This window comes from Sinohyriopsis cumingii, chromosome 18 (assembly GCF_028554795.1).
Source record: "Sinohyriopsis cumingii isolate HCF-2022 chromosome 18, ASM2855479v2, whole genome shotgun sequence".
Classification (NCBI taxonomy): Eukaryota; Metazoa; Mollusca; class Bivalvia; order Unionida; family Unionidae; genus Sinohyriopsis; species Sinohyriopsis cumingii.
The window spans coordinates 91,846,320-91,871,514 of record NC_142978.1 but is presented as its reverse complement, the minus strand read 5'-3'; the positions used below and the strand labels follow the sequence as shown (position 1 = coordinate 91,871,514).

At 38.6% G+C, this 25,195-nt stretch overlaps 1 protein-coding gene across 4 annotated transcripts in view; it reads right to left on the bottom strand.

The window, feature by feature from the left end:
* Positions 1 to 947: 947 nt before the first annotated feature.
* The window catches only part of LOC149777444 (suppressor of tumorigenicity 14 protein homolog), a 45,888-nt gene continuing 21,640 nt past the window's right edge, over positions 948 to 25,195 (bottom strand). For 2 of the 4 annotated variants that reach the window (XR_016416180.1, XR_016416182.1), the window contains exons 4-6: positions 12,360 to 12,574; positions 9,391 to 9,560; positions 948 to 1,075 (exon numbers count right to left, since the gene is read on the bottom strand). Coding sequence is in view for 1 of the 4 variants with exons in the window: in XM_089942078.1 (XP_089798204.1) it covers positions 1,070 to 1,075; positions 12,360 to 12,574 (221 nt within the window). In the remaining 3 variants the exon portion in view is untranslated. The remainder of the gene's footprint in view (positions 1,076 to 9,390; positions 9,561 to 12,359; positions 12,575 to 25,195) is intronic. The other 2 variants (XR_016416181.1, XM_089942078.1) reach the window with 2 other exon arrangements.

Below are 25,195 nucleotides of genomic sequence, written 5' to 3'. Positions count from 1 at the left end.
TCAGTAATGTCAGCTGTCCTAGTCGTGAAATCAGCAATACAATAATTTCGAATTTAAATTTCCTGCCGTGCACGATTTCTGAAATAATGATGACAGTTTCTAAATGTTAATATTAAACATCGTTATTCTTTAAGACTGCACAAAAGAAGCCAAGGTTTTCCAACTGGTTAGCATTATCTGGTAATGATCGATGCTCCTCCCGAAACCTGAACTATTGGTAATTCAGTGTAAATAGTCAGTAAGGTTTAACGTTCAACATTATTTATGGTGTTAAATTCATTTTTGTAGCTGAAATTTGGCCAAGTAAACATGAAAATTGGGACGTGATGAAGTCAATAAATTTACTCAAAGAACTGCTTTTGAAAGGGTTTTAGAATTATTTTTACCATTTATTAAACTTTGGTGATGAATAATTATTTTTCAAGTCTTAATTGAACACTGATTATAACAAGCTTATAATCAAACAGTGTATTGTTTTCGAGATGTGGAAACTAGCCTTTAGTTACGTTAGTCTGTGAAGATGTTATGAATTTTAACTCATTGTATTGAGATGCAATGAAAATAACATACAATCTTCTGGATTGATCAGCGTATAAATTATATGAGAATTCTTTAACTTAAGGATTTAAAAGTATTTTATAATTTCTGGTCCTTCGACGGTATGAGTTTTTTCAGCGCCTAAAACCCGAATACTTGCAATGTGAGTGTTTGAAAGCGAGAAAACATTACCACTTGTATAGGAAAATCCACGAACTTAGAAAAACTGCAGGGAGTAATGCTAATATGCTAACTGCTAGCAGACAATGCAAGAAATCTCTTGTAAAACATTACTCTCTTTTTAAAAACTTATTGCTATGGAAAGTACACACTTTACAATCCAAAAAGCGAAACAGATATTGAAAGATGACAAATAATATCGGGGAAAAAAAAAACGATTCAAGATATCACACTGAACGAATTCTTTTAATATTTTATAGATAGAAACTCAGGTAACACAGTCACAATCGAGTAATCCCAGAAACGGTGCAACCGGCCGATGTTGTCGATAACTCTTTTTTGTATGACCCGATTAGAGCTGAAATAAATATTAAAAGTCGTTAACATTCTAAAAATAATAATAAAACAAGTTCAATTGAAAGTATGTAAAATAAATATATAAAAATATCAACTGATGACAACTGTGTATGCAAAACTTTTTAATATAATCCTGAACACTAGCTACGTATCATATAGATGGACTAAAGGTGTTATTTTGCCAATTTATAAAAACAAAAGTGACAAACTGATATTGTCAATTATAGACCTAAATTTTAGATTGTCTAATTCCTCGATGATAATAAATTATTATCTGAGACTCAGACTGGTTTCATGAATGACTATTACACAATAGACACTATTTATATTTTGTATGGCCTCACTGAATTTCTTAGACAATGCAAAAAGGAATTCCGTGTGTGTGTGTGTGTGTGTGTGTGTGTGTGTGATTTGGATTTTTAGCTTAGTTTCAAAACATTTTCAGTCATATCGCTACGATGTCTGCAGTGTGGCAGTTTGTAGTGATGTCTAGCACTGGGACATCATGCTGCATACGTGTATCATGATGCCCCACCCAATAGCATTATCCAGACAAGAGGCCAACCAGTCCTAACACTAACCTCTTAAAGCTGAGCGCCTTGCGAGGCAGCTGTTAGCATCATTTTATAAGTCTTTGGTATGACTCGCCGGGGTTGTAATGTGTTGCACAATTTCACCGTGCCTCCTATTTCACAAATATACCAAGAAGAAAACGTACATGTGTCTTTGTCTGTCGGTATTTTATTATTTTGTTAATAACATAAAATATACAGACTTGACATCATCATATGTAACTTTCTTAATCTTGTAAGTCCTGCTCCTGTTGTTGCTGCTGTAGTAGTTGTGGTAGTAATTGGTGCTTTGGCGTTTCAGTGGCGGTGAAAGTTGATATAATCACTTAAGATTTTGAAGTCTTGGATTCTCTCTCTCTCTCTCTCTCTCTCTCTCATGTTTTAGCTCCTCCAAAATGTCGCGCAACAGATTAACCGTTCTTGTTTTTCCAATCTCTTGCCTACAATCACTGTTCAACGTTTGCCTCTTCTCTTCTTGTTATTTTAGCGTTTCCTCTTCTTCTTGTTATTAAGTTGTTTCTGCTTCTTCTTATTGTTTTCTTGTTGACCATATACATTTGTTCACCCTCTTTCTGACGTTGCACAAAGCTCTCCAATTCTGAAGTCAACATAAACTCGTAATGATGGAGAATGGGGTGACAATAGGAAATCAAACAAAGATTAATTAAAGTCATCTTCCTCTGAAAGAATACAAGCAGCAGCAGCTATAGTAGTAAAGTGGTAGTACCACCTGTTCTCAACACAAATGTCAATATGGCGACAAATGGTGATGCGTCAACTATCGTTTCAAGTATGCCCTTGAATCTAGACTTCCTGTTATATATCTAAGCATTGTGGGTCATTACACGGATTACAGGTACAGCAATATGGAAGAAATGAATCTGTGTGGAACGATAATAGTGCCTGAAGTGTGTCTTGGTATACGGACCATCTGCGAGGAGAAATTCGCGGAGAAACACTCTGAAGAGATTAGATAGATTTTAACCCTCGTCTTTTATTAACATACCCAAATGATGCTTTTCAGGGCCATCCAAATTGCTATAAAAGAGAGACGCTGCTCATTGCGGATACACGTGTTTGTATGTTTGTGTATGTCAATGTTTATGTTAACAACCCGGCTAAGACTTAAAATATGTCACCTCTCTTGTGTGTGTGATAGCATGTTTGTACCAATGCTTTGTACGTGATAGCATGTTTGTATCTATGCTTGTACGAGATAGTATGTTTGCATGTGTCTTAGTATAGCGCATGCATAAACACTCCTAGATTTTGTGTTAAATAATAGAGTGCATGTACAATAGTATATAAAACAAGGAGTCCTGGCTAATAATCCAAAGGTATGTGTTGTAGAGTGTGGTCTGCTGTTATGCTTTACAGATGTAAGCCAAAACATATTTAGAGGTAAAATCGGTGCGGTGGGCAGCAAGTCTCCCCGTAGCCCCTATGTGTGGGTGCCATGTACGTTGATAGACGAGAGGTTGATTTACATCTGCATGGTTTAATTTTCTGCGTGCGAATGGTAGTTTATGGGAAAGTGATGCCTTCTGTAGAACAGTACTGATGGATTCTATGCAATACATTTACTTATGTAGCATTATATGTTTTATATTTACTGTAACCTTCTACACTGTACAAAGAGAGTGGTAATAGGAAACAACTCCCATAATTCATTTCCAAAACTATTGTCTTTCCCGTCCACTTGTATCTGTGTATCTAGTATTACTAGAGAAAATGTATGGTGTTATTGTAAAAGTGGGAAAATATATGGTATTAAGGTAAAGAGTAGGAAAATTAATAGTACTATGGTAAACCGTGGGAAAATACATTGTGTTATTGAAAACAGTGAGATAACGGCACTTCAAAACACATTATTTGTTATATCTTGCCGATTAAACTGAAACTAAGTACCATCCCTATGAACACACCAAGGCAGCTGACCTGGTCTGTCCTGGGCCGTTATCGAACCTTAAATATTCGAATGAAGATTATTAGTAAAGAGTTCGATGTAAAACATAGTTTGGATACAAATACCTTCGACAAGCAAATGAATCAAACAATTCTGTAGATGGTGAATTATTTAAAATCCTTATATAAATCAAGCTAAACGGAAATTATTTCAAAGTCTTCTATGAATCAGGGCATAGTTACATGGGAATTAGTTAAAAGGTTTAAATGAATCAAGCCATTGTTACATGGAAATTATTTAAAAGGCGTCAAGCTGCAATATAGAAAAAATAGACCTCTTGTGATAAATAAAAGCTTACAAAAACAGAAACTTATTGATATATATGTTACCCCATCTTTTCGTATTTCTCGTAGATCATATATATTGCTAAAGGGGTGTGTTCAACATAGCCTGACCCCATATTCTGACCCCGATATTACCTGGTCCTTATTCTGACCTCGACATTACATGTCCCCGTATTCTCAAACCTTTCGAGCACAAAGCTCAAGTTCAAGTTCAAAATACAAAATCTAAGTAAATGTCAAAAGATAAATGTAGCAATTAGGTAGTTAAATTAAAAAAGGTTGTAACAGTTGTAATACGTTAAGTTTATTCTAGTGTAATACCAATTATATCAACGTTTGTATCCTTGAGGATGTGTTACAAATTGTCGAGAAGCACAACTTATAACAATGATGGCAGACTTCACTTCAATTAGGTTGAAGGTAGAGTCATCATCTACTGGAAAGCTTGTCTACGGTAGATCTAAATAAGTATCGTATTTTTAACCTCGATGTCGTAAATGTACTCTAAGTATCTTATCTAATTTTAACCCGGTCTACGCAGATACGCTCTATGCGTCCCAAATGAATTAATCATATATGTCGAAAATGTAAACTAAGCATCGCATCTTATTTGAACCTGTATGTCGAAAACGTACACCAATTATCATATGTTAACCTCGATGACGCAGATGATCACTTAGTATCATATCTAATTTTAACATCGATGACGTTGATGTGCTCTAAATATCAGGTACAAATGTGTAGTTGAGTCTGAATGTCAACAAGCCTAGGGAGCAGGAACTATGATTCTTGCTCAACGGGTCTAGAAAGCACATACAATGGTGAAGCTTTTTACTAGGCTGTCGTTCTACTCAGAATTTGAATGATGTCGTTCCCCATCTCGGTAAGACTTAAACACGTTGTACATAAAATGTGGCTTCCATACGTGGATACAAAATATGGCTTCCATACGGTGGACATAAAATATGACTTCCATACAGTGGACATAAAATATGGCTTCTTCGATATTCGTTTCGTACTAATTAGAGTTAGCCCTCAATTTGAACGCAGTACTACTTCTATTCAGTTACACACGTGCGTTCGTACACTCAGTTCAACAAATACTTTTCTTGCAACCACATATCCAAATGCAAACGATCGATTAGTTCCAAAGTGAGCCCATGTTTGATTTTATTTCGGCAGTCATTAAATCCCCCATTGTTATTATTGTCATCTGCAATTAATCCTGTGTCGTTGAACTTGTCAAACGTGACAGGCTTATATGCCCCTCAAACATCTAGATATGTGTACTTGGATTATCTTCCTTAAGTTAAGAGATTTTGCAAGCACGTTAGCTTCGAGTAAGTGTCTATACTGCTGCTCACCAGTACAACGAATGCATGAAATTGTTGAAAGAAGCTACTCAGACATCCAAACCTGGATTGCTATTATCCAACTTAAGAACTTTGGATTTAGGGTACCAGTGACTGCTATTCAGATCAATGTTATATTTGGTTTTCCTTTGATTTTAAATTAAATAGGTGCTGCGGTTGTCAAGGACGAGGCAGGGCGAAATTCTACATATTGCTATTCTTGAATTGTCGTACTTGTCAGTAGTATGGCAAATAGATCGAGTTCTGACTTGGAACAAGATTCTCTGCGTATAGTTTTCTTTTTTACAGTTACTAAATAAAGAATATTCAATTCTATGCCAGTTCTTTACTTCTTATTCTTTTCTTGGGCAGATATATGTTTATGTGGTCGGAAAAATCTCAAACGTCTCTTTTTGCCTTGTCTTTATTGTGGCACAGAGGAAACATTGATTAAATTACCAGATGCATGAGGATAATTTATAGAGGTATCAAGGCATCCTAAGAGGCCGTATCTTGTTGCAATCAAAATTTGTTACCTGCTTTCATCAAGGTTTCTTTAGAGCTGTATTGGTCGATGACTGCATGTAGGCAAAATTCGTTTCCTCTAGTAAAGACAGGTTTTATGATATGTTCTACTGTACAAAAACCTGATTTTAACATATCTCCTTAACAAAATCCTAGTTGTCGAACTGCTCCTTTAGTGCATAAGATATATTTTTTACTATTCCCTGGAGAATGGTTTTCAAAAATTAGTACCACTATAACTTTTCTGTTGCAGAATACAATATTTTGTCCAAAAATGCTTGGATATTACGTTTAGACAATCAGTCAACTCAGTAGGGAAATAAATGTAGAATCGATGGTTGCTCTGAATGTCTTTTGAATACGGTGCTGTGTTAGTGGTTCCACCAAGATGGGCAAACACACTGGCAGAATATCTGATAGGCATCGCTATATCATCTGACAAATACATCTCAGACGGTGAACAATTGTGTGGGACTCGATCAGTACACTTCCGCGAGGTTTCTCCAGTGCTTCGAGCTGTTTAGAGTGACCAACATCCCACACTGTCTAACTAACAAAACCTCATCCGAGGAAAGGACGTGAAGGAAAATATCCCTCTTTGAAAAATTTCAAGTGTATTTCAAACAGATTTTTACAATTAGCTGAAATCGTTGAGCATTAAAATGAAAGCCTGCAGGAATTCTCATTTAATAGCTATTCAATTCGAGATTTGCTGGTGGTGGTGTTTTGGATTCGTAAATGAGAGGCACATTTATTTCCAAGTTTTCTTGAACTTGTTTGCAATATGTTGCGACGAGGAAGTGGTTTAATCGTTAACCTCATTCTTGTGCTAAGTGGGATAAACGACTTCTACAAAAGATACTTCCAAGCTAATTTTTGTATCCAACAGTTTGGCTTGAGGTAATCCGGTTGTGAAACAACATAAAAGTTTCTTAGGAACACATCCATAGCACTGACACTAGATACTATTAAATAAAACTGATTATTCATAGGTCGATGCTTCTGGTCCCCGAAGAGTCACTCGTTGTCAAAGAAGAATGATCTTTCAAATGTTCCAGAAGAGGACCGATACTGTGATTAAGAGAGGTGTTGTTTTGACTGGCGTTGGGGAAACTTCCGTCGTAGTTGTTACTGCCGGTATATTTCATCCTAGGACGCGAAAGACAATAACCAATTGCTGAGTAAAATAGTCCCCAACTTTCTAACTCCTTGTTGCAAGCTCAAATTTCCAGTAGCTGCTTGGATTTCACAATACACCATAAATGTCTGGTAAAAAAGGACGATTTGATTTTAGGGACACGTTCTCCAAAACATACCATAAGAGTTGTTGTTTTTGTGTTTGAATTTCATTAAAAGAAGAGCTCTGAGAAGATGTGGCTGTGTTCAGGACATTGTGGTTACTTCTGTTTCTTATTTAATCGATGGCTTGCACAGCAGCAATCCAAACATTCATATGGAATGAATATCCTTTCCAACGAACTTTCACTTCTTGGACTTTATGTTTTCCTAATTTATTTGTTTTTGATCGAGAACGTCATCTTCCATCATAGTCACTCGTTGTAATTCAGGCAAGTAAATCGTCATATTAACACTTCTCTGTTCAAATCGTCAAATTTGTACTTTGTTTTATCTATGAGACAAATATCTCTTCTAGTTACTTTTGTCGTTTCCAATGATGTCTCAGACTTTCAAAATAATTGCAGTTTACACACACTATACACGCAAAACATACGTATATTCTATCATACAACAGAGGTAATTATTATGGAGGGATTTGGGTTTTGTTTCATTTGAGCAGTATTTCTTTTAGAAAGAGATCTAAGCGGTTCCGGAAAGAGTTGAGTATGTCTATGTCTTCCACAAAAAAATTTAAACTTCATCCATGATTGTAGGTAAAGTATATGTATGCACTTTTACAGATAGAAAATTATTTTCTTAACAAACACAAACATTTTTGTACGATGCATTACATCCATTTCCATTCATTCTGTTTAATGTTTATAGAACATTATTTTACATAAGTTGTACCGTTTTCAATAATATCCAGAAAATTATACTTTCTCTGTATCCATCTTTCGCACAATACAAAATGATATCCAAATTAAAGCAACCACACCGCCTTACAATTGAAAATTAAAATTACAGTATTAAATGAAAGTTTATAAATACGAGGTGTGGATTGTAATATAGTATATTTAAGTTGTATTGTATAAATAATTTCTTGTTCGTGATTATATATTGCAAGAGCCTACTTGACAAGAGACATTGATTTTGTTAACAACATAATACATAGATAACAGTTGTTTCTCATTGTACGTTATGTTTCAAGATAATTATTAATTGTAAACGTTTTTATTTCAGTTTCAGTTATAGATACAATGTTGATTCTGACCTTAGAAGGTACTTTAAACAAATTTTCCATTAAGATAACAGACTATTTTTAGAAAATGGTAATTGCGACCGAGGTGAAGTGCTTGGGTAAAAAAAGTTGTTTACTTCAGGATTCCTAATTCCTACCTTAACATCCGAAGTGTACTCTGTCTTACTGTTGTGTTCAGTTTTAATTTGAGGGGATTTATTTTCATCTAAATTAATAACTATTTCATTTTCCGACTAAATCACTGTTTTGGGACTGATATGAATTAATTTAAATACATTTAGGATTTTATCATTTTGAAACATGGAAAATGTTAACACATCGCCACAATCCAGCTATTGGCACATCAGTAAATTAAAACTTGGAATTCATTCGGACACTGTTGTAATTCATTTGGAATACTCTATACTTTCAGACATGTGACAGAACTTTTAGAACTATTTGGGATTTAAGTAAACAATATAGTAAGTTCTTTGTAAATGTTCAGTTTGTAATCTAGGGCAATAAATTATTTGTTTAATTTTGCGGGACGTGTTTGTTCTCGCTCTTTTCCGTTACTTACATTTAAGACCATAGAATCGTAATAAGTGGATGATTGTGAATTGGTTACTACACGCAACGTGTTGGATAGTATATGTGGTGTGTTGGATTGTAGATGAAATTTAAGCATTACATTTTCACTTGTCCCCATAAACTTTCGATCATTTTTCTCTATAAAATGTTTGTCTTCATAAACACTTTTCTCACACTGATATCATCTCCACGTTAAACAGATACATAATTTTTATATAGGATTTACCCTTGGCCTCCAAGTGCATCTAAAACTATACAAATGAGCTACTTAGAGAATGTTAAACGGGACGAACATTGAATATTTGCGTAACGAGATACTTTTGATTACTTAATAGGAAGTTACATGGAATGTAAATTTCTTGTTTGCATCATGTCCAGGACGCATTATTTCTGATCATCATTAACGCGAGGCAATGTTTGGGATATCTATATAGGTTTATTAGTCAATATGACTGCAGTAAGCCGATTGGATCTTCACAAATCAATAACGTAAATGTATCTATGATGAAAAAACAGCAATGGTGGAAACGCGCGTAAATTGAATATGTATTACAAATATTCTCTCTCTCTCTCTCTCTCTCTCTCTCTCTCTCTCTCTCTTGCTCGCTCAGCTCATTGGGTAGACATCTGTATAGCAAACTGTAGACGTGAGGTTTTGATCAAATACTGCCTAGTGTGAATGCTTTAAGACTTGTATGCTGGAGGCTGAGATCCCGGATAGCTCTAAGGGTAGGATGTTCGTGGTGGTGGATTATATCCAGGCTGAGCAGCTCCGTATGTCGGTGGCGGCGCGTATACTGTCGTGGATGTTGTTTCGTTCACGGATGCGTATGGAATCTGGAGGCAAATGTTGTTCAAGCTAAGATTTATGGATCAGTTTTGGTGGTTACACTCAGTATTTTAGTTATATGACTTCGAATGAGCTCAGCAAAAACTATATATTGCAATTAATTCTGACGAATATGAGAACCTTGATTACATTACAGTTATTACACATTGGAACAAATCTTTACTCAACCGTCAGTGGAACCAATGATTATTTTCTGAGTTTCCAAACTTCACCAAACAGTTGTCAAAACATTCACAATTTTAAATACAGCCTTTAAGCATACTGTTTAAAAGTTATGTCACTCATTCGTAACATCATCGGTCACTGTGTTGTACACATGATCACTACGGTATGAAGATATATGTGTAAGTGTTCGCCATACAGTATTGGGGTTGTTTCAAAATGAATATGAAATGTGTTTTATTTTCAATGACGTTTTCGAAACTTACAATAAATGATTTGATTGTTCTAGTGTCCATTTATTAAACATTTTTACCTATTAAGAATGAACATAATGTAATCTAGATCATCCTGTCAGTTAGAAATAATTATAATGTATATTTACTGCTGTGCATGCATGAAATGATTTGAACAAAATACACGGTGTTATGGCCCAAATAGTTAAATACACCTTAAATAAGACATTGTTGTTGGTAATAGTAATACATGAACGTATAGGGTATGCCTTTGCTATGATGATATGTGGCTTTATCTCGTGCAGTCCTACATGAATCTGATGGTACGTTGTTTAACAATAAAGGGAGTCCAAGTATTTAGCGGTCCTACATGGATCTGATTGCACACTGTTTCATAATTAGGGCAGGTCCAAGTATATCTTATTGCACAATGTTTCTTAATTAGGGCTTCCAAGCATTTAGCAGTCCTACATGGATCTTATTGCATATTGTTTCAGAATTAAAGGGGGTTCGAGTATTTAGCAGTCCTACATGGATCTGGTGGTACAATTTTTCATAATTAGGGCGGGTCAAATTATTCAGCAGTCCTACATATATATGATTGCACATTGTTTCATAATTAGGGCGGGTCCAAGTATTTAGAAGTCCTACATGGATCTGATTGCACATTGTTTCATAATTAGGGCGGGACCAAGTATTTAGCAGTCCTACATGGATCTGGTGGTACAATTTTTCATAATTAGGGCGGGTCAAATTATTCAGCAGTCCTACATATATATGATTGCACATTGTTTCATAATTAGGGCGGGTCCAAGTATTTAGAAGTCCTACATGGATCTGATTGCACATTGTTTCATAATTAGGGCTGGACCAAGTATTTAGCAGTAGGAGATTCTTTGTGCTGTAAAGGTCACAAATGAAGTTATATTGATGACATCATCACATAATAAACACGTCATTTTCAGCTACGCAGTAACCGTCGATTTTTATAAAAGCCGACATACTTATTCTCTTTTATTTTAATTTAGTATTTCTTCCGCTTTAAATTACTTTTCAACGTATAATCAAAATACATTATTGACTGTCGCTGCTTCGCTGGAACAAGAAGAAATCATAAGCAAAAGACTGAACAAAAATTACATCATTGATACTCTTACATCTTACCCGATACGACTTCTGTGATGAACCTGTTTTATTGTGTATTGCGATGTATATCTGTATTTTAAACTATTGGTACGTGATGCGTGATATTATGTGTAATGTCTGATCGTGTCTGTAAATTGAGGTGATATTTAATAACAAGATATGAGCTAGATAATTTTTGTAAATGGATACAAAATTCTGTTTTAAGATATTAAGAGCGTAGATTTGTTATATCTTTAAAAAGGTGTTTAGGTATGTGTTCGCCATCATTAATAATAATAATAACATTAATAATAAAACCTGTTTACAAGTTTGAGGTAATTTCTCATTGGCTGCATGGATCATGTGGGTTCTTAGAAGAATTAAAATATTTCCCATTGGATGGTTAAAGGTTATGTAGATTCTTTCACGATGTGGGATATTACAAAATGCCACGTAACGAGTAGTCGCAAAATGCGTTTTCACCCTTTTCGCTTGTATATACGGCTAAACAATTGTCTCATTATTATTCCTTATATTCTCGTTGTAAAATTAGTCTGCAGATATATTCAATGTTGTGTTTAGATATTATTTGAGAGAAAACATTTGTTAGGACAATCGATTAGAATTAGAAAGTGCTCATTCGACTAAAATAATTCCCGGAACTATTTTAAATTATTCAAAGAAGATTCGGACAATCCCATTTCGATACATCAGGACTGTTGGCAGTCCAAAAGATGCTAGGTTTTTGAACTTATTCGGAACATTCGATTGCACAGCACTTGTGATAGAACTTTTGCAATTATTTTAGATTTAGTTCATAATTCTGAAAGTTCCTCTTAAATTTTTATTTTATCATTTTTATAATTAAATTCTTTGCTAAACTTTCAAACTTTCATGGCTTAACTTCTTTCTATTACTTAGTTGATGACCATAGAACCATAACAGCATTTCATTCTGTACTGCTAGACAACGTATCATAGAGACAAATGATATGGATATTACCTAGATTAATACTTGTATTTTGGACCACTCGTCAAGCTTTTGCATATATCAAGTAAAACATAAGTTCTTACAACCTTGTTGACTCCGTTGATTACGTGATGTGGTCTTGCTGGAAGAGGAAACCAGATGACGATTCTGGATGGTCTAATAATGAAACGTGCGGTAACTTAGTTTCCGGGGTCAAACTCAATATTCAGAAGATTCAGTGGGGATGTGTTACATGTGTGTGTGTGTGTGTCTGAGAGAGATAGAGAGAATCCTTACACTTCCATATAGCAGTCTTCGTCGTCTTGTAAAAAAGATAAGGGCGACAGTAAAAATACAGATGACGGCAATGCAACCAATAACAATTCCAGCGACGGCACCTGCTGAAATATAGCAGTCTGAATCATCCCCACACGGATTGTATCCATTACAGGTCAGGGAACTCGCAATGCAGCGGCCGTTTGAGCAGTCATATTCGTTGCTATAACAAGCCCCTAAAACAAAACGAAACGAAAATAATGATAGGAGTGATGTGGATACTCTAGTGACAAGGAGACCTTAATGTTAAAAAGGGGTATATCCACTATGTCCACAAGGGGAATTTAACATGGGGAAATTTAACATGGAGTGAATGGGAATTTGAACATTGCGACACGGGATTGGGACACCCTAGCCTAAAGGGAAATCCCAGTAAACAAAGGGGAAATTTAACTTGTGTTAAATATGTCCTGTACAGCAAGCGTTATAGCCTTTCACGGTGATATAACGACAAGGGAAATGGAACAGGATGGGTGACGTCACGGTGCCGGACATTGGTAACAATGTTCCAACAATGTGGCAAATGGCTGACCTCAATTGGGCCAAATAGCGACAGTAGTGGGAAAAAATAACGTTATCTCACGCCCCGCCAAGCCGATAAGTTCAACAAGTTCAACGGTGAAATATTACGAATAAAATGATACTTGGCGGGACGGGAAATATAACTGAATAAAACGCTTGGCGGGGCGCGAACGAACTTCTGCGTAGGACTGACCTACAAACAAATACATCTCGTGGCGGGGCGGGACAAATCACTAGATAGACATAAAGAAATAAAAACACAAACAAAGAAGTGAAGGAAAACATCCCTTACAATAACTTCACACATTATCTACTATCGACACAGAAGGGAAGAGAAACCCAATATCTACTATCCACACAGAAGATAAGAAAATTACTTAATATATACTATCCACACAAAGGAAAAATAATAACCCCAATATTTACCATCCACACAGAAGGGAAGAAAATAACCCCAATATCTATTATCCACACAAAAGTGAAGAAAATAATATATTATCTACTATTAACAAAGAAGGGAAGAAACACCCATTATACACTATCCACATAGTGTAGGGACGAGGGTTTCTTGTTAGGGAAAAACAAACACATACACATATACACACAAGCGTACTAGTGTAAACACACGTGCACGCACACAGCAACACATAAACAAACAAACAAACGTACGCGAACGCATACAAACACAAGCACACACACAAACAAACCTACGCGAACGCAAACACAACAACAAACACACACAAAACATACGCGAACGCATAAAAACACAAACACACACACAAAATTACGCATACGAATACAAACACAAACACACAAACACACAAACACAAAATAGATACTAATCAAATTGCTAAAACCAATTGGAATCCCAAAATCCCTTTGTTCCCATAATTTACATCTGTGAGTGCGTGAGTGTAGGTCTTTATTCAAAAAAATTAAAACCATGAAACATCTTCGTTATCTTTCTGGTCTATTCTGGGACAATCTACAATTCAATGTCACAACATAAACCTTAAAAAGTTCATGGACTTCTCTGTTTTGTTTCACTCTCCTTTTTTGTTGAATTTTTTCACTGCCACTATTTCATTCTTTCTCATCTTCTTCCTAACTTTCTTCTCGCCTTCGTTTCTTTTCTATCTGAATGTGTATGGGTTCTTCCTTTTGAGAGGTTACCTTTTCTTCTTCATGTTCGAAATCCAGCTCTGCCTCCTGCTCCTGTTGTTTCATGGGGAAATCTGTAGAGCAATGTCCTCTCTCTCTCTCTCTCTCTCTCTCTCTCTCTCTCTCTCTCTCTCTCTCCTTACATTAATAACAAGCATCTTGACTTTTGTCTCTTTTGACAATTGTCTTGCTTCTTTTTTAATGCCGTTTCTTCTGACAGATATAGCAAGTATCTTGACTTTTATCTCGATAGAAGGGGTAATAGCGTGTTGACTTGTCTGGTGAAAACATTCTTCTGACACCTCGCAAATCTCTCATCAGATGTTCCATCTGTGTGGGCCCTTCCATCGTCTTGGTAGACTTGAGAGTCAAATGAATATTGGAAGGGAAGACACTGGTCCTTTATATAGGCCAGACACTGGTCTGACATTGACATAAAGGGGTCCATAGCGTTCAAAATATTGTCATTTTACTTTATGCCATCAAAAAGAAACGATCGCATCATTTCGTGGAGAAAGGAGAAGAACGTAAGAGGCAGAAACTGGATTTATTGCCTCGCACAGTAGCAGGAGTCTTGGCTCAAATTCATGCCAGCTATTTTGAAGATGACATGAGTGAAGCACAATCCAGACCAAGAGAGTCTATACCAAACCAAAGTCCACTACCAGTAAACCCTGACAAATACTACGACATTCAAGAGACGAACAAACGCTCCTCTAAAAACAAGGCCTACAAGGACACTGTGAAGTTTAAAGATTTCAAGTCCGACGTACCACTGGAGAATGTAGAAGAGTTCATCACCGATGTGTACGATTCTTTGTTAACCACAATAAAACGGAAATGTCAAGCCAAAGAAGAATCTTATTATTGATTATGACAGTCTAAATCGCCCATTGTGGTTGAGTTTATAGCAGGTCAGCAGAATTGACAACTTCCAAAATCATCGACAAGATTCAACACGTGCAGCAGTCCAACGACAATTTTCACATTAACGATGGCAAAGCAACACTGCACACGGCCCACGTTTCTCTTCCCCAAGGGACCCGACGCAAAATAGTGTTATAGGTGAATGACTTTCGCAGCACCAAAACGAGCATCGTCCAAATCAACAATCCTCAAGATCAGATGTGTTTAGCACGTACCATCGTGGTGGGACGAACGTATGCCGACAAGAACGACACAGCAAAATGGAAAGGAGCCTGGAAAAGTATTCAGCGATCGGACCGAGCCAATCAACAAATATAAGCAGAACTCGTGTTACAGCAAACGGGCCTATCGAAAGACACACCTGCGGCATTCCTTAAATGCAAAACTAACAGGACATCTTGACTCCACGCTATACAGTGAAAGTACACCCTCAATAAATGCTAGGAACTCTGTTGTTTCGAGACAACAATTTCAAAGACGAAAAATAACTTCACGTCTATCATGACGATGAACATTTATATGCCATTACCAGTATTGCCAGATTCCTGAGATACAAATATTATTGCGAGAAATGTATTATGGCTATAACAATCGAAGCAAAACAAGCATTGTGGATCAAACTGTGAGGGATGCTTGGCTTTTAAACCCTGTCTTGACGAAGGACAACAACGAGTGCACTGACCTGCTTGTCAGATCACTTTTGTCAGCCCTACCTGTTACCATAAACATCTGAAGACGCTAGGTTCAGAGCGGAAAAGTGCTGGTCAACTCCTGAGATTGTGCCCTACTAGTCGTATCAATTGTACCAAGGCTCACGTATGTCCAGGAAAGAAACGATGTAACATTTCTCACCAAACTGTGGACCTGGAATACGAATACTACATTCAAAAGTACCAACCCCAACAGGAAGAGGACGACCACAAGATAGGCAATTTCATCGTTTTGGATTTCGAATGCATGCAGGAGACTGGTATTCACATTCCTGAACGTGCGAGAAGTGCATCCAAGAACCGAATTTTAGACATTGCCATCGCTACAGCATTATTCATGGAGGACGTGAACAAATCTTTTGAGAACCGAACCCGTTGGCCGATTTCGCCCAATGGATCTTAGACACTATCGACGAAACGTGGAGCCAAGAGGACATCGAACGATACGGAGATTGTCATTGCAATCCCTGGGTGATGGCTCACAATTGCTTATGATACGATGGACAGTTTCTTCTCAGATACTATACGGAACTTCCGAAAGTCACTTTGAACGGGGCCAGGCTCATTTTCGTGCAAGTGGGACAAGTGTATTTTAAAGATTAGATGAGTTACTTTGTCATGCCTTTGAGCCGAATGCATAAAACATTTGGAATGACAGATGCTGGCAAAGGCTTTCTTCCGCACTGTTTTAACACCGAAGCCAATCAACACGCCATAATACCCAATTTTCCCGAGGCTCACTACTACGACCCCGATGACATGCGCACCGAACACCGAAAAGTTTTCAACGCTCGGTACCCCTCTCATGCTTCAGACCCTTTCGACTTTCAGGAAGAAATCTTAAAGTATTGTCGTTCCGACGTGGACATTTTACGACGTTGCTATGAAATATTTTGATAACTGGCCATGGAAAACGGAGGGATCGATCCTTTGAAACAAGCCTGCACCATAGCCAATGCGTGTTCATTAGTGTACCACCAACGATTTATGCCCGAAAACATCCTGGCTAGCATAAGCCCTCAAACGACGAACTTTGTCAAACATCAATAGTCGATCAAAGCTCTACGCTGGCTGCATTTCTTGTGCGGTAAGGAAGACAAATGCACCCAACACGCCCGTAAAGGAGCAGGGCAAAATACCATCGGAACGTATTCAGTGGATGAATGAGATTTAGAAAACCCCAAGATCGTATACGAGTTTACCGGGTGCTCATTTCGCAGATGTCCCATCTGCTACCCTCAACGTGGCACTAAAAATCAGTTTTATCATTGTACCAAGGAATACATGTAAAAGGCCAATTGACAACGGCGATTGAAGTTAGAATAGCAAGGATACCACGAGGTGGAAAATGTGGGAGCACGAGTAAGATCACAGTTTTAAAACCGATCCCGAGTTCAGGTGTATCGTGGAAAGTTACAAACTGGTGGCCCTCTTAACACGTGGTACAGTTTTTAAGGAGGACAGATGGGTGCCATCTGCTTGCTGTACTACGCCGACGAGGGGAAAGGAGAAAAAATCAAATGCTTCTACTTGTGGTCGCTGTATCCTTAACGGAAGAAAATATCGACACTTTCTCCCAAGGTACCCGCAATTGGTGACGGAACACATATTGACCTGGACAACATTCGACAATACGAAGCATTGATTAAATGCAGTCTTGTAATATCCCGTTTTACCTTACCATTGCCAAGGAAAACTGATGTTTCCTTTGTGCACACTTGTGCCGAAATGTGCAACCAAGACCATACTTGTCAACACATCCAGGAATAACGCGCCTAGACATGAGCGTGAGAGAGGGTGGAACTGTTTAAAGCTCTGGAGCCTCGATACCAACTGTTAGAAGTGTACGAAATTTATCACTTCCCCAAGACAGAAGATTACCACAATTGGGACAAGACTCAGAAAGACATTTTCGCAGACTACGTGGATGCATTTTTAAGACGACAAAAAAGCCAACGGCTATCTCTCCTGGTGTCACACTCCCAAGACCAAAAGAAAGTCAAAGAGAAATACTTGGAGCATCACTTTAGACAACGTAGATAAAAAAGAAGGAAGGCGATCGTTTGCCAAAGTGATGCTGAATTGCTTGTTGTGCAAAATGGTACAACAACCGTATTTACAAAACTAAAGCCATGAAACACGTTGCTGTCTTTCGTGATGATTTGATCGTAGTCAATTATGAATAATAACAGGACTTTGTAGAAGCCAACGAATTTCTAAATGTCATCACTCCGGCCTACCGTGACAGCCCATGCTTGCATAAAATTGTCCAAAGATTTAGAACTGTTAGGAGATCGTGCCTTGTATTTTGACTCAGACAGTACATCTCCATCGATTGCCAGGGCTAATGTCACCCTGATATCGAAGTAGACCATTTAGGAGCTTGGATAGCCGAGCATCCCGACGACAACATTCTGCTAGTGGTGGTCCCAATAATAACGGCTACAAATACCGTAACCCACAAGGAGAAGTGCACACCGATTGTAAAGTGAAAGGATTGACTCTCAATTATCGCATAAATCAAGTGGTGAATTGTGGGGTCTTGAAAGAAGTCTTGCCGTCTACAGAGCATCAACGGTTTAAAAAGACTACATACCAGCCTCACAAGATTGTACGTTTAGCCACACAACAACTTGTCATTTGGACTTTGGAAAAACTGTATCAAATCGAGTACCACAAGCGAGTGCAGCTTCCCAATTACTTCACTTTACCGTACGGACATGCCAATATTGGACAGCATGTAAAAAAGAAAAACTCCCAAGACCAATATTTCATTGTAACTAACATTGCCAAGCCAACAAGATAAATCATTTCGAACAGACACCATTCACGTTTGGTGATTCTGACCCCAGGAGAACCCCGATGTGACTGTGCCAAGTGTAGAGACTCTAAGCGCATGGTAAACCGTTCCTAGGACACCATACCGTCGTCACCAAAATTGTTGTACATTTACTTGTTTATATTAAAATCTGATCGTTTTCATGTTTAGTTTATCGTTTTACTTAACCTTTTGGTTTCAGCGTATTTGTGTATTTCGTGTTCCATTTTAGTTTCCAATAAACGTGTCCTGAATAAAGTATATTAACGCTTGTCTTGCCTGTCTTCGTTTCAAAAGTAACATTCCCTGCACTATGGCTACCTTTGCTGTGTCTGTTCCCTCTTCCCTCACTTTCAAAGTCATCGACAAAAGCTTAGATCGTGCAAGTTGGAAGGCCTTGTATCTTTGCCATTACTTTAAGATGTTAATTGCTGGACCAAGCGGTTCAGTCAAAACCGAATTTGTCAAAAACGTTGGCTCGAACATAAATTCATTTGAACGATCGTCACCCGCAAAGTATCATGTGGTGTTACAAATAGTAGCAATCGGCGTACAGTGTCCTGCGAGATAGTCAAGGCGATTATATCGTGTTTGCGGATGGCGTTCCTGATGAAGATGACGGGATCCTGTCTGACTCCATTCATACTCATCTGGCCATCTTAGACGACGTGTTAGAAGAAGACCAAGAAGAAATTAAGCTGTGTCATTTACATCAGCCAAAATTTACTTCAACAAAGTAAAGCCTATTACACCATCAGTTGCAACGCTCATTACGTGGTCTTGTTTAAACGTCCTAGAGATAAATCACAAGTGCAAATGTGAACCAGTTAGGACAACCATAGCTGACTATCATGCCTATTTACTCCTGGGTTTAAAATCCACTACCACTTATTATTTGCGATTTCGTACCCACCTGTTTCACCACTAGTGTCAAGACGGAGTACCTGTCGTGTACAAGTCCCCGTTGACAGAAACAGAGTAACCTTGACGCAACTGGCAGATCTCCGCATTGACATTCAAACCAAAAAGCAAATCATTTTGAAACCTGGAGTTATCGGTTCTCTAGGACGTGTCATCATTCGCATCCTCTTAAAATGGGATCCCAATGCCCCCAAGGAAAAAGGTCACTCCCCGACCCTAACGGACCCACAAGAAAATGAGAGAGAAGTGATGTCAAGATCAGGTCACAGCCCCAGAAAAAGATAAGTCCCTAGAAAAATAAACGACCCCTGAAACGCTCACAGAAACAGCTTCTACCCGCAAGAAAGGCACTTCGGCCAGGACGTAACCTTACATCCCCAAGCACGACCTTCAGTGACGTCGATCGCGTCTCCATTATCGTCAGGTTCTTCTACTTCTCAGTTGCTGGTGATGCCAAACAAACCCAATTTAACACACGTCTTTTCTAATTTGATGAAAAAATGGAAACCCGTGTGTCCAGGAACTTTTCTTCCAGAGGTGACACCCATCCCCTCTTAAGCTGCAACGACAGCTGCTCACAAAGTACATGCCACAAGAATCAAAGTCCAAGAGAGATCGGGTATGTTACAGAGTTTACTGGATTTATCCAAGCAAGAACTGTCCCAATTTAGTCCGTTGCCAACCCCTCCAGGTCGAGTGATGAATGCCGTGAAGATGATATGATGGACTAACAATCAGTGGCGACGCATTCCACCATACAAAGACCTGCACCAGACGATAGGTATCAGTATTTGTTTGTTCCGGAACACATAAAGATGTCAGCCCCAGAAGTCATCCCTCTTCTAACCACAAAAGAAAGAAAAGAAAAGGACTGCCTCCTCGTTTAGCAACACATTGGAACCTGCTGTCCGTCCTGTCCGAAGCACCTCTACCCATGTGAAAACAACTCATTCAAACATCCTACATATACGTCATTGATACCGTGTATGAATGTTGCCTAAATGTTTTAAAAGGCACGACAGCTTTGTCTCAACATCAGAAAGAATGTATAACCAAGCATTGATAAATTCTTCGCCAAATGGTCCAAAAGAAAATACGAATCGGTCTAAAACATTATGTTGGTACAATGCGGAGACATTTTGCCATTAATGTCAGGACCCTTGCTGAAAGACGTATTGGGAACAATGATGGAAATACTCATGGAAACAAGACCAAAAAAAGAATCAAGAAGATATAAGGGACCTCTGGAGTCGGATGGAAGGATGAAAACTGACTTTAGTGCCTTACAAACGATGGATCGAATTCCATCGTTGGCAAGAACAACATACCCCGCATTTGCCTTCCAGTCCTTATCTGACCGAAATGTCATAGTTACAACACATATTGCAATCGTTAATGCATCTCAGTGATTTGTCAAAAATGTAAAAAGTGCAACGGTACGGTCAAATGTTGCAACGACTACAACTCTTCAGCAGAAAGCTTTAAACGAAACAACTCGTGCGACTCCGAAAGATTTTATGACCCTGATGAAAAGTCCTTCACCATCCACAGTGACCAAGACAGACAACGCCCCAGGAATGCCCGAGGAAGATGAGGCACAAGATGTCTTTCAAACACCGTCAGCAGTTCCCATCCCAAGTAAAATTTCAGCTTCTTTGTTGAACTCTTCCAGCACAACCCGACGAGAAGAACTCAAAGCCTGGATTAAAAGATGATGTCCACTCTTCCTTCAACAGAAGTCAAAAAGAAAGAAAGAAAACCTGAAGTGAAAAACGAAAGCAGGAACAAAGCCATCTTAATACAAAACACCACCACTACCCACTTCGATTTCTACTTTCGTGGCACATCGGACAGGTAAAACCACCACCTCACCTCATCCAAAGTAGCATTAGTGAAGAGTGTGACTTATTATAAACGTCCTGATGGAGAATGTGTTAGCCAGCATTTACTACGATCCGACCCATCTTGCGAATTACTGAGGAGTTCAGAAATTGTATCGTGCTGCCAAAACCCAACTCTAAAGTGTCACCTTACCTCAAGTGCAATGATGGTTACGAGAACAAGCCACGTACACATTATACAAACCAATTCCACAAAAAGTGTCCAGAAGTCGTACTCGAGTGGAGGGCAACTATCATCAATGGCAAGCCGATTTAGCCAATGCCTCTTAGTTGGCCACCAACAATCGTGGCTAAAAATAATTGTTTTGTGTCATCGACGCCTTTTCCAAATTTGACTAGGTCGTGCCATTAACTTCCGAATCGAGCACTGAGTTAGTGCGAGCCCTAAAACTGGTGTTAAAACAAAGTGGTCATCACCGTGTATGATGGCAAATAGAGGCACCGAAATTCCGAACCAAGGCTTCCAAAAAAAGTTAAAGAAACGATACAATTATTTTTCACCACCGAGAATCTCAATACCAAACCCAACATCGTGGCATGTTTACAATGCACCTTGTAAAAATGTATGTAGAAATATTTTACGCATTAACATACTTTCAAGTACATCGACGTCTTACCAAACCCGTCCGAGCGTACAACCAAAATAACTATCGGATCGTCGGATGTGCCCCCAAAAGCGACTCTTGACAACGAAGTGACCGTTTTTGAGCGCCTGTTTTGTACGACCCTGACGGTGGCTGTCCCCAAGAAAGGTGGAGTACTGTAGACGGAAGATTAGGTGCGCAGTGGCAAAACCATAAACACTTTTGACAAGGGTTACTTACCCAACTGGACTATGAAATTGTTTCGTGTCATCGAACGAGTGCGTGGTTGTCATCCTGCCGTCCATAAAATGGAAGACATGAACGGGTAAGTGTTAAAATGAACGTTTTACTTAAGAGTTACAATGAGTGACCAAAAAAGAAGACGAAGTACTCGACATTCTCCATTGAAGAACAAGAAAAGTGGGAAAAGCTTGTGTCAAAGAAGCCAAGCGAGTTGGAAAGGATATCATCTGACCCTTGATTTTTGGATCGACGCTTCGCAATTCATCGACTATAAAAAAGTGACCATCATGACCTTCAACACAGCCTCAATCACAGTGACAACCGCTGCTCCGGGATCTCCCCGGCCAAATCTACAAAAGTAACTCTTGTGGGTGTGGTGTGGAGAACGTGACACTAAAACACAAATCGTCTTTTTCTGCACAACCTTTGTCGTGTATTGTGTCATCGGTGCTGCCATTGCCAATTTGAGTTTGCAACAAGGAGACAAACATTTATGGACCATTTTACTAAACAGTTGCATCGGTTACCTTCTTCCCAACCCTTCCGTGAAATACTCGAACGGTAACAACGGCAATACCCGTCACCCTTCCAACAGTCAACACCAATACAATCACAATTATCCTCCTGTGGACAATCCTTTCACCTCCATGGAACCCTCGGACAGCAAAATTCTGGAATTATTAATAACCAAATTTACTTAACGTTACCTAGTGACAGTTACATTGATGTGTTCCTCCACAATACTTTATGCTGTTTCACTGCCAAATTACCTCAGAACATCCAATTGGATCACGAAGCACATTGTGAAGTGGCTTTGGTCGAAATGATTCAACATACACAAATTCAAAACCTCACCGAAAATCAAACTAAGTCTTGGATCGAAATACGGATTATACAAGAGCAAGAAAGCTTGGATATCAATGATCCCGGCTTTTACCAATCCAAAAATCATCACAAACTAATGCTACCCTGAGCATGTATGAGATGAAAATTCTTCAGTCTATTATGTTAATGGTTAACATCTAGTGGAAACGATTGCCACTATTTTCGACACTGATTCAGGAAAAATCCGGACCAATCAGAACAAACCTGTCACGACCTAGGACCATAAGGTGGCTCATCGCTTGTTGATGAAACTTATAGATGCCCAATTAATCCCAGTTAATTTGGCATGTTGGGTGGAGAGAAGATCTCCTTATCAAATGGTCATGTTTCCCCTGATATCAGCATTTTCAGTAAGAGCCAATTCTAAAGTGTCAGCGTCAGAGAGCAGAAATGAAAGAAGGATCGAATTTGATCGTTGTGTACTCCGATGTGGTGGAGTACAATGTGGAGTGACACAGTTTCACACCATTACTGCGATTCGTTCCTTTCAAAGTGAATTCTGCCTTGACTGCTGACGAGGAAACTGGAAACACCTATCACGTGCATAGTGAATTTTAAAATCTTCATTATTTGTCGTCAGTAAGCCGTGTTTCGACAATGTCAGCATTGTAAAAAAAAACAACAGATCTTGGACACAATATTCCATTCTCGAAAGGGAAAGTCACGGTGAAACTCCGTTTTCGAAAAAGATTCTCTAACGATTTGTAAATCATGCATCCATTTTACCGAGGAGTGGCTCGACAGCGACTACATGGTTTAGGGGATATGTTGAAATCAACGTTTCATTCGGTGGCCCTTGTTTTGAAACCGATGTTCAAACGAGGATTGCACGCCTTGAAAGATGTCGCTTTGAAGCACAGAAAAGATTTACTCCATAATGTCACCATCGACAAACAAAATCCCAAAGAAGCTATTTTAGGAGCAGACACAAATGTCTTGCTTCAAACTGGCAAAGACATTTTGGGTCGAAAAATCTCCTATCAATGCCCTGGACGCTGCTCAGCCAGGCATTTCTGCTTCCCTGACGCCACAGCAAGGACAAAGCAGAAAAACCAAGAAAAGAAGAACTGTCCGTAAATTAGACGTATCTGATTATTATATCATAGAGAAAAAATGACGCACCCAGAGTATTGAGAATGTTCCAAGTCGGAACTGGACCTGTTTGTCATGCCACCCACCATGATGACGATGCGAGAATCGCAATGGGTATGATTTCACCCCGTCTCCTCTTTGACGACATCAACCACCATCGAATTTGAAATTAATGAACAATCCGAATATTAAATTGATTTGAATAGCAGTTACCAAAAACTCAATGCCAAAGTAGCTCCGATCAACAAGTTCGTGCATTCCTTGTTCAGCGAAGTGAATTTGTACTTGAATAACAAACTAGTTATCAGCAGCATAGATACTTACCCTTAACGAGTGTGCCTGGTAAATCTCTTTATGCACGAAAAAGAGGCCAAGAACATTCATATGGATGTTTGCTTGTATAGAAACCTGACACAGCAGGCGTGGACAAGTTTAACGACACAGTCCTGATAGCAGATGACGATCCCCACAATGTGTGTTTTAACGACCCTCGAAAGAAAATCCTGCAAGGACGAAGTTTACAACTGATCGATCGTTTGCATTCGGTTATGTGGCTGCAAGAAAAGTATTTGCTGAATGGAGTGGATATCCGCCTGAGAATGAATCTCAGCAGTACCGTTTTTTATTTGATGGCTCATGCCAACGAGTAGAATGCCATCATCCAAGAAGCCCGACTCTATGTGCGACGCGTGGAAGTGTTACCTAAAGTGGGAAACGACATTAGTCACACATTGGGCAGAACGAACGCCAATTATCCTATACGACTTGTTGAAGATAAAACCTTCACGATTATGGCTGGAATCCAAGATCGAAGATCGTCTATTTGATGGACAGTTACCCAAGCGTTTACTCTTGGTATAGTCAGTAAAGAAGCCTTCCAAGGAAGCGTCACTGCAATCCTTCGAGTATAAGCACTAGAGATTGTCCTAGATCGAAGTCAGTCACGATGGCAAAACCTTGTGTACCAGATCCTTTGAAACTAAGCTTCCCGAGAATAATTACTTGAGATCGTACTTGTCATTGTACGAAACCA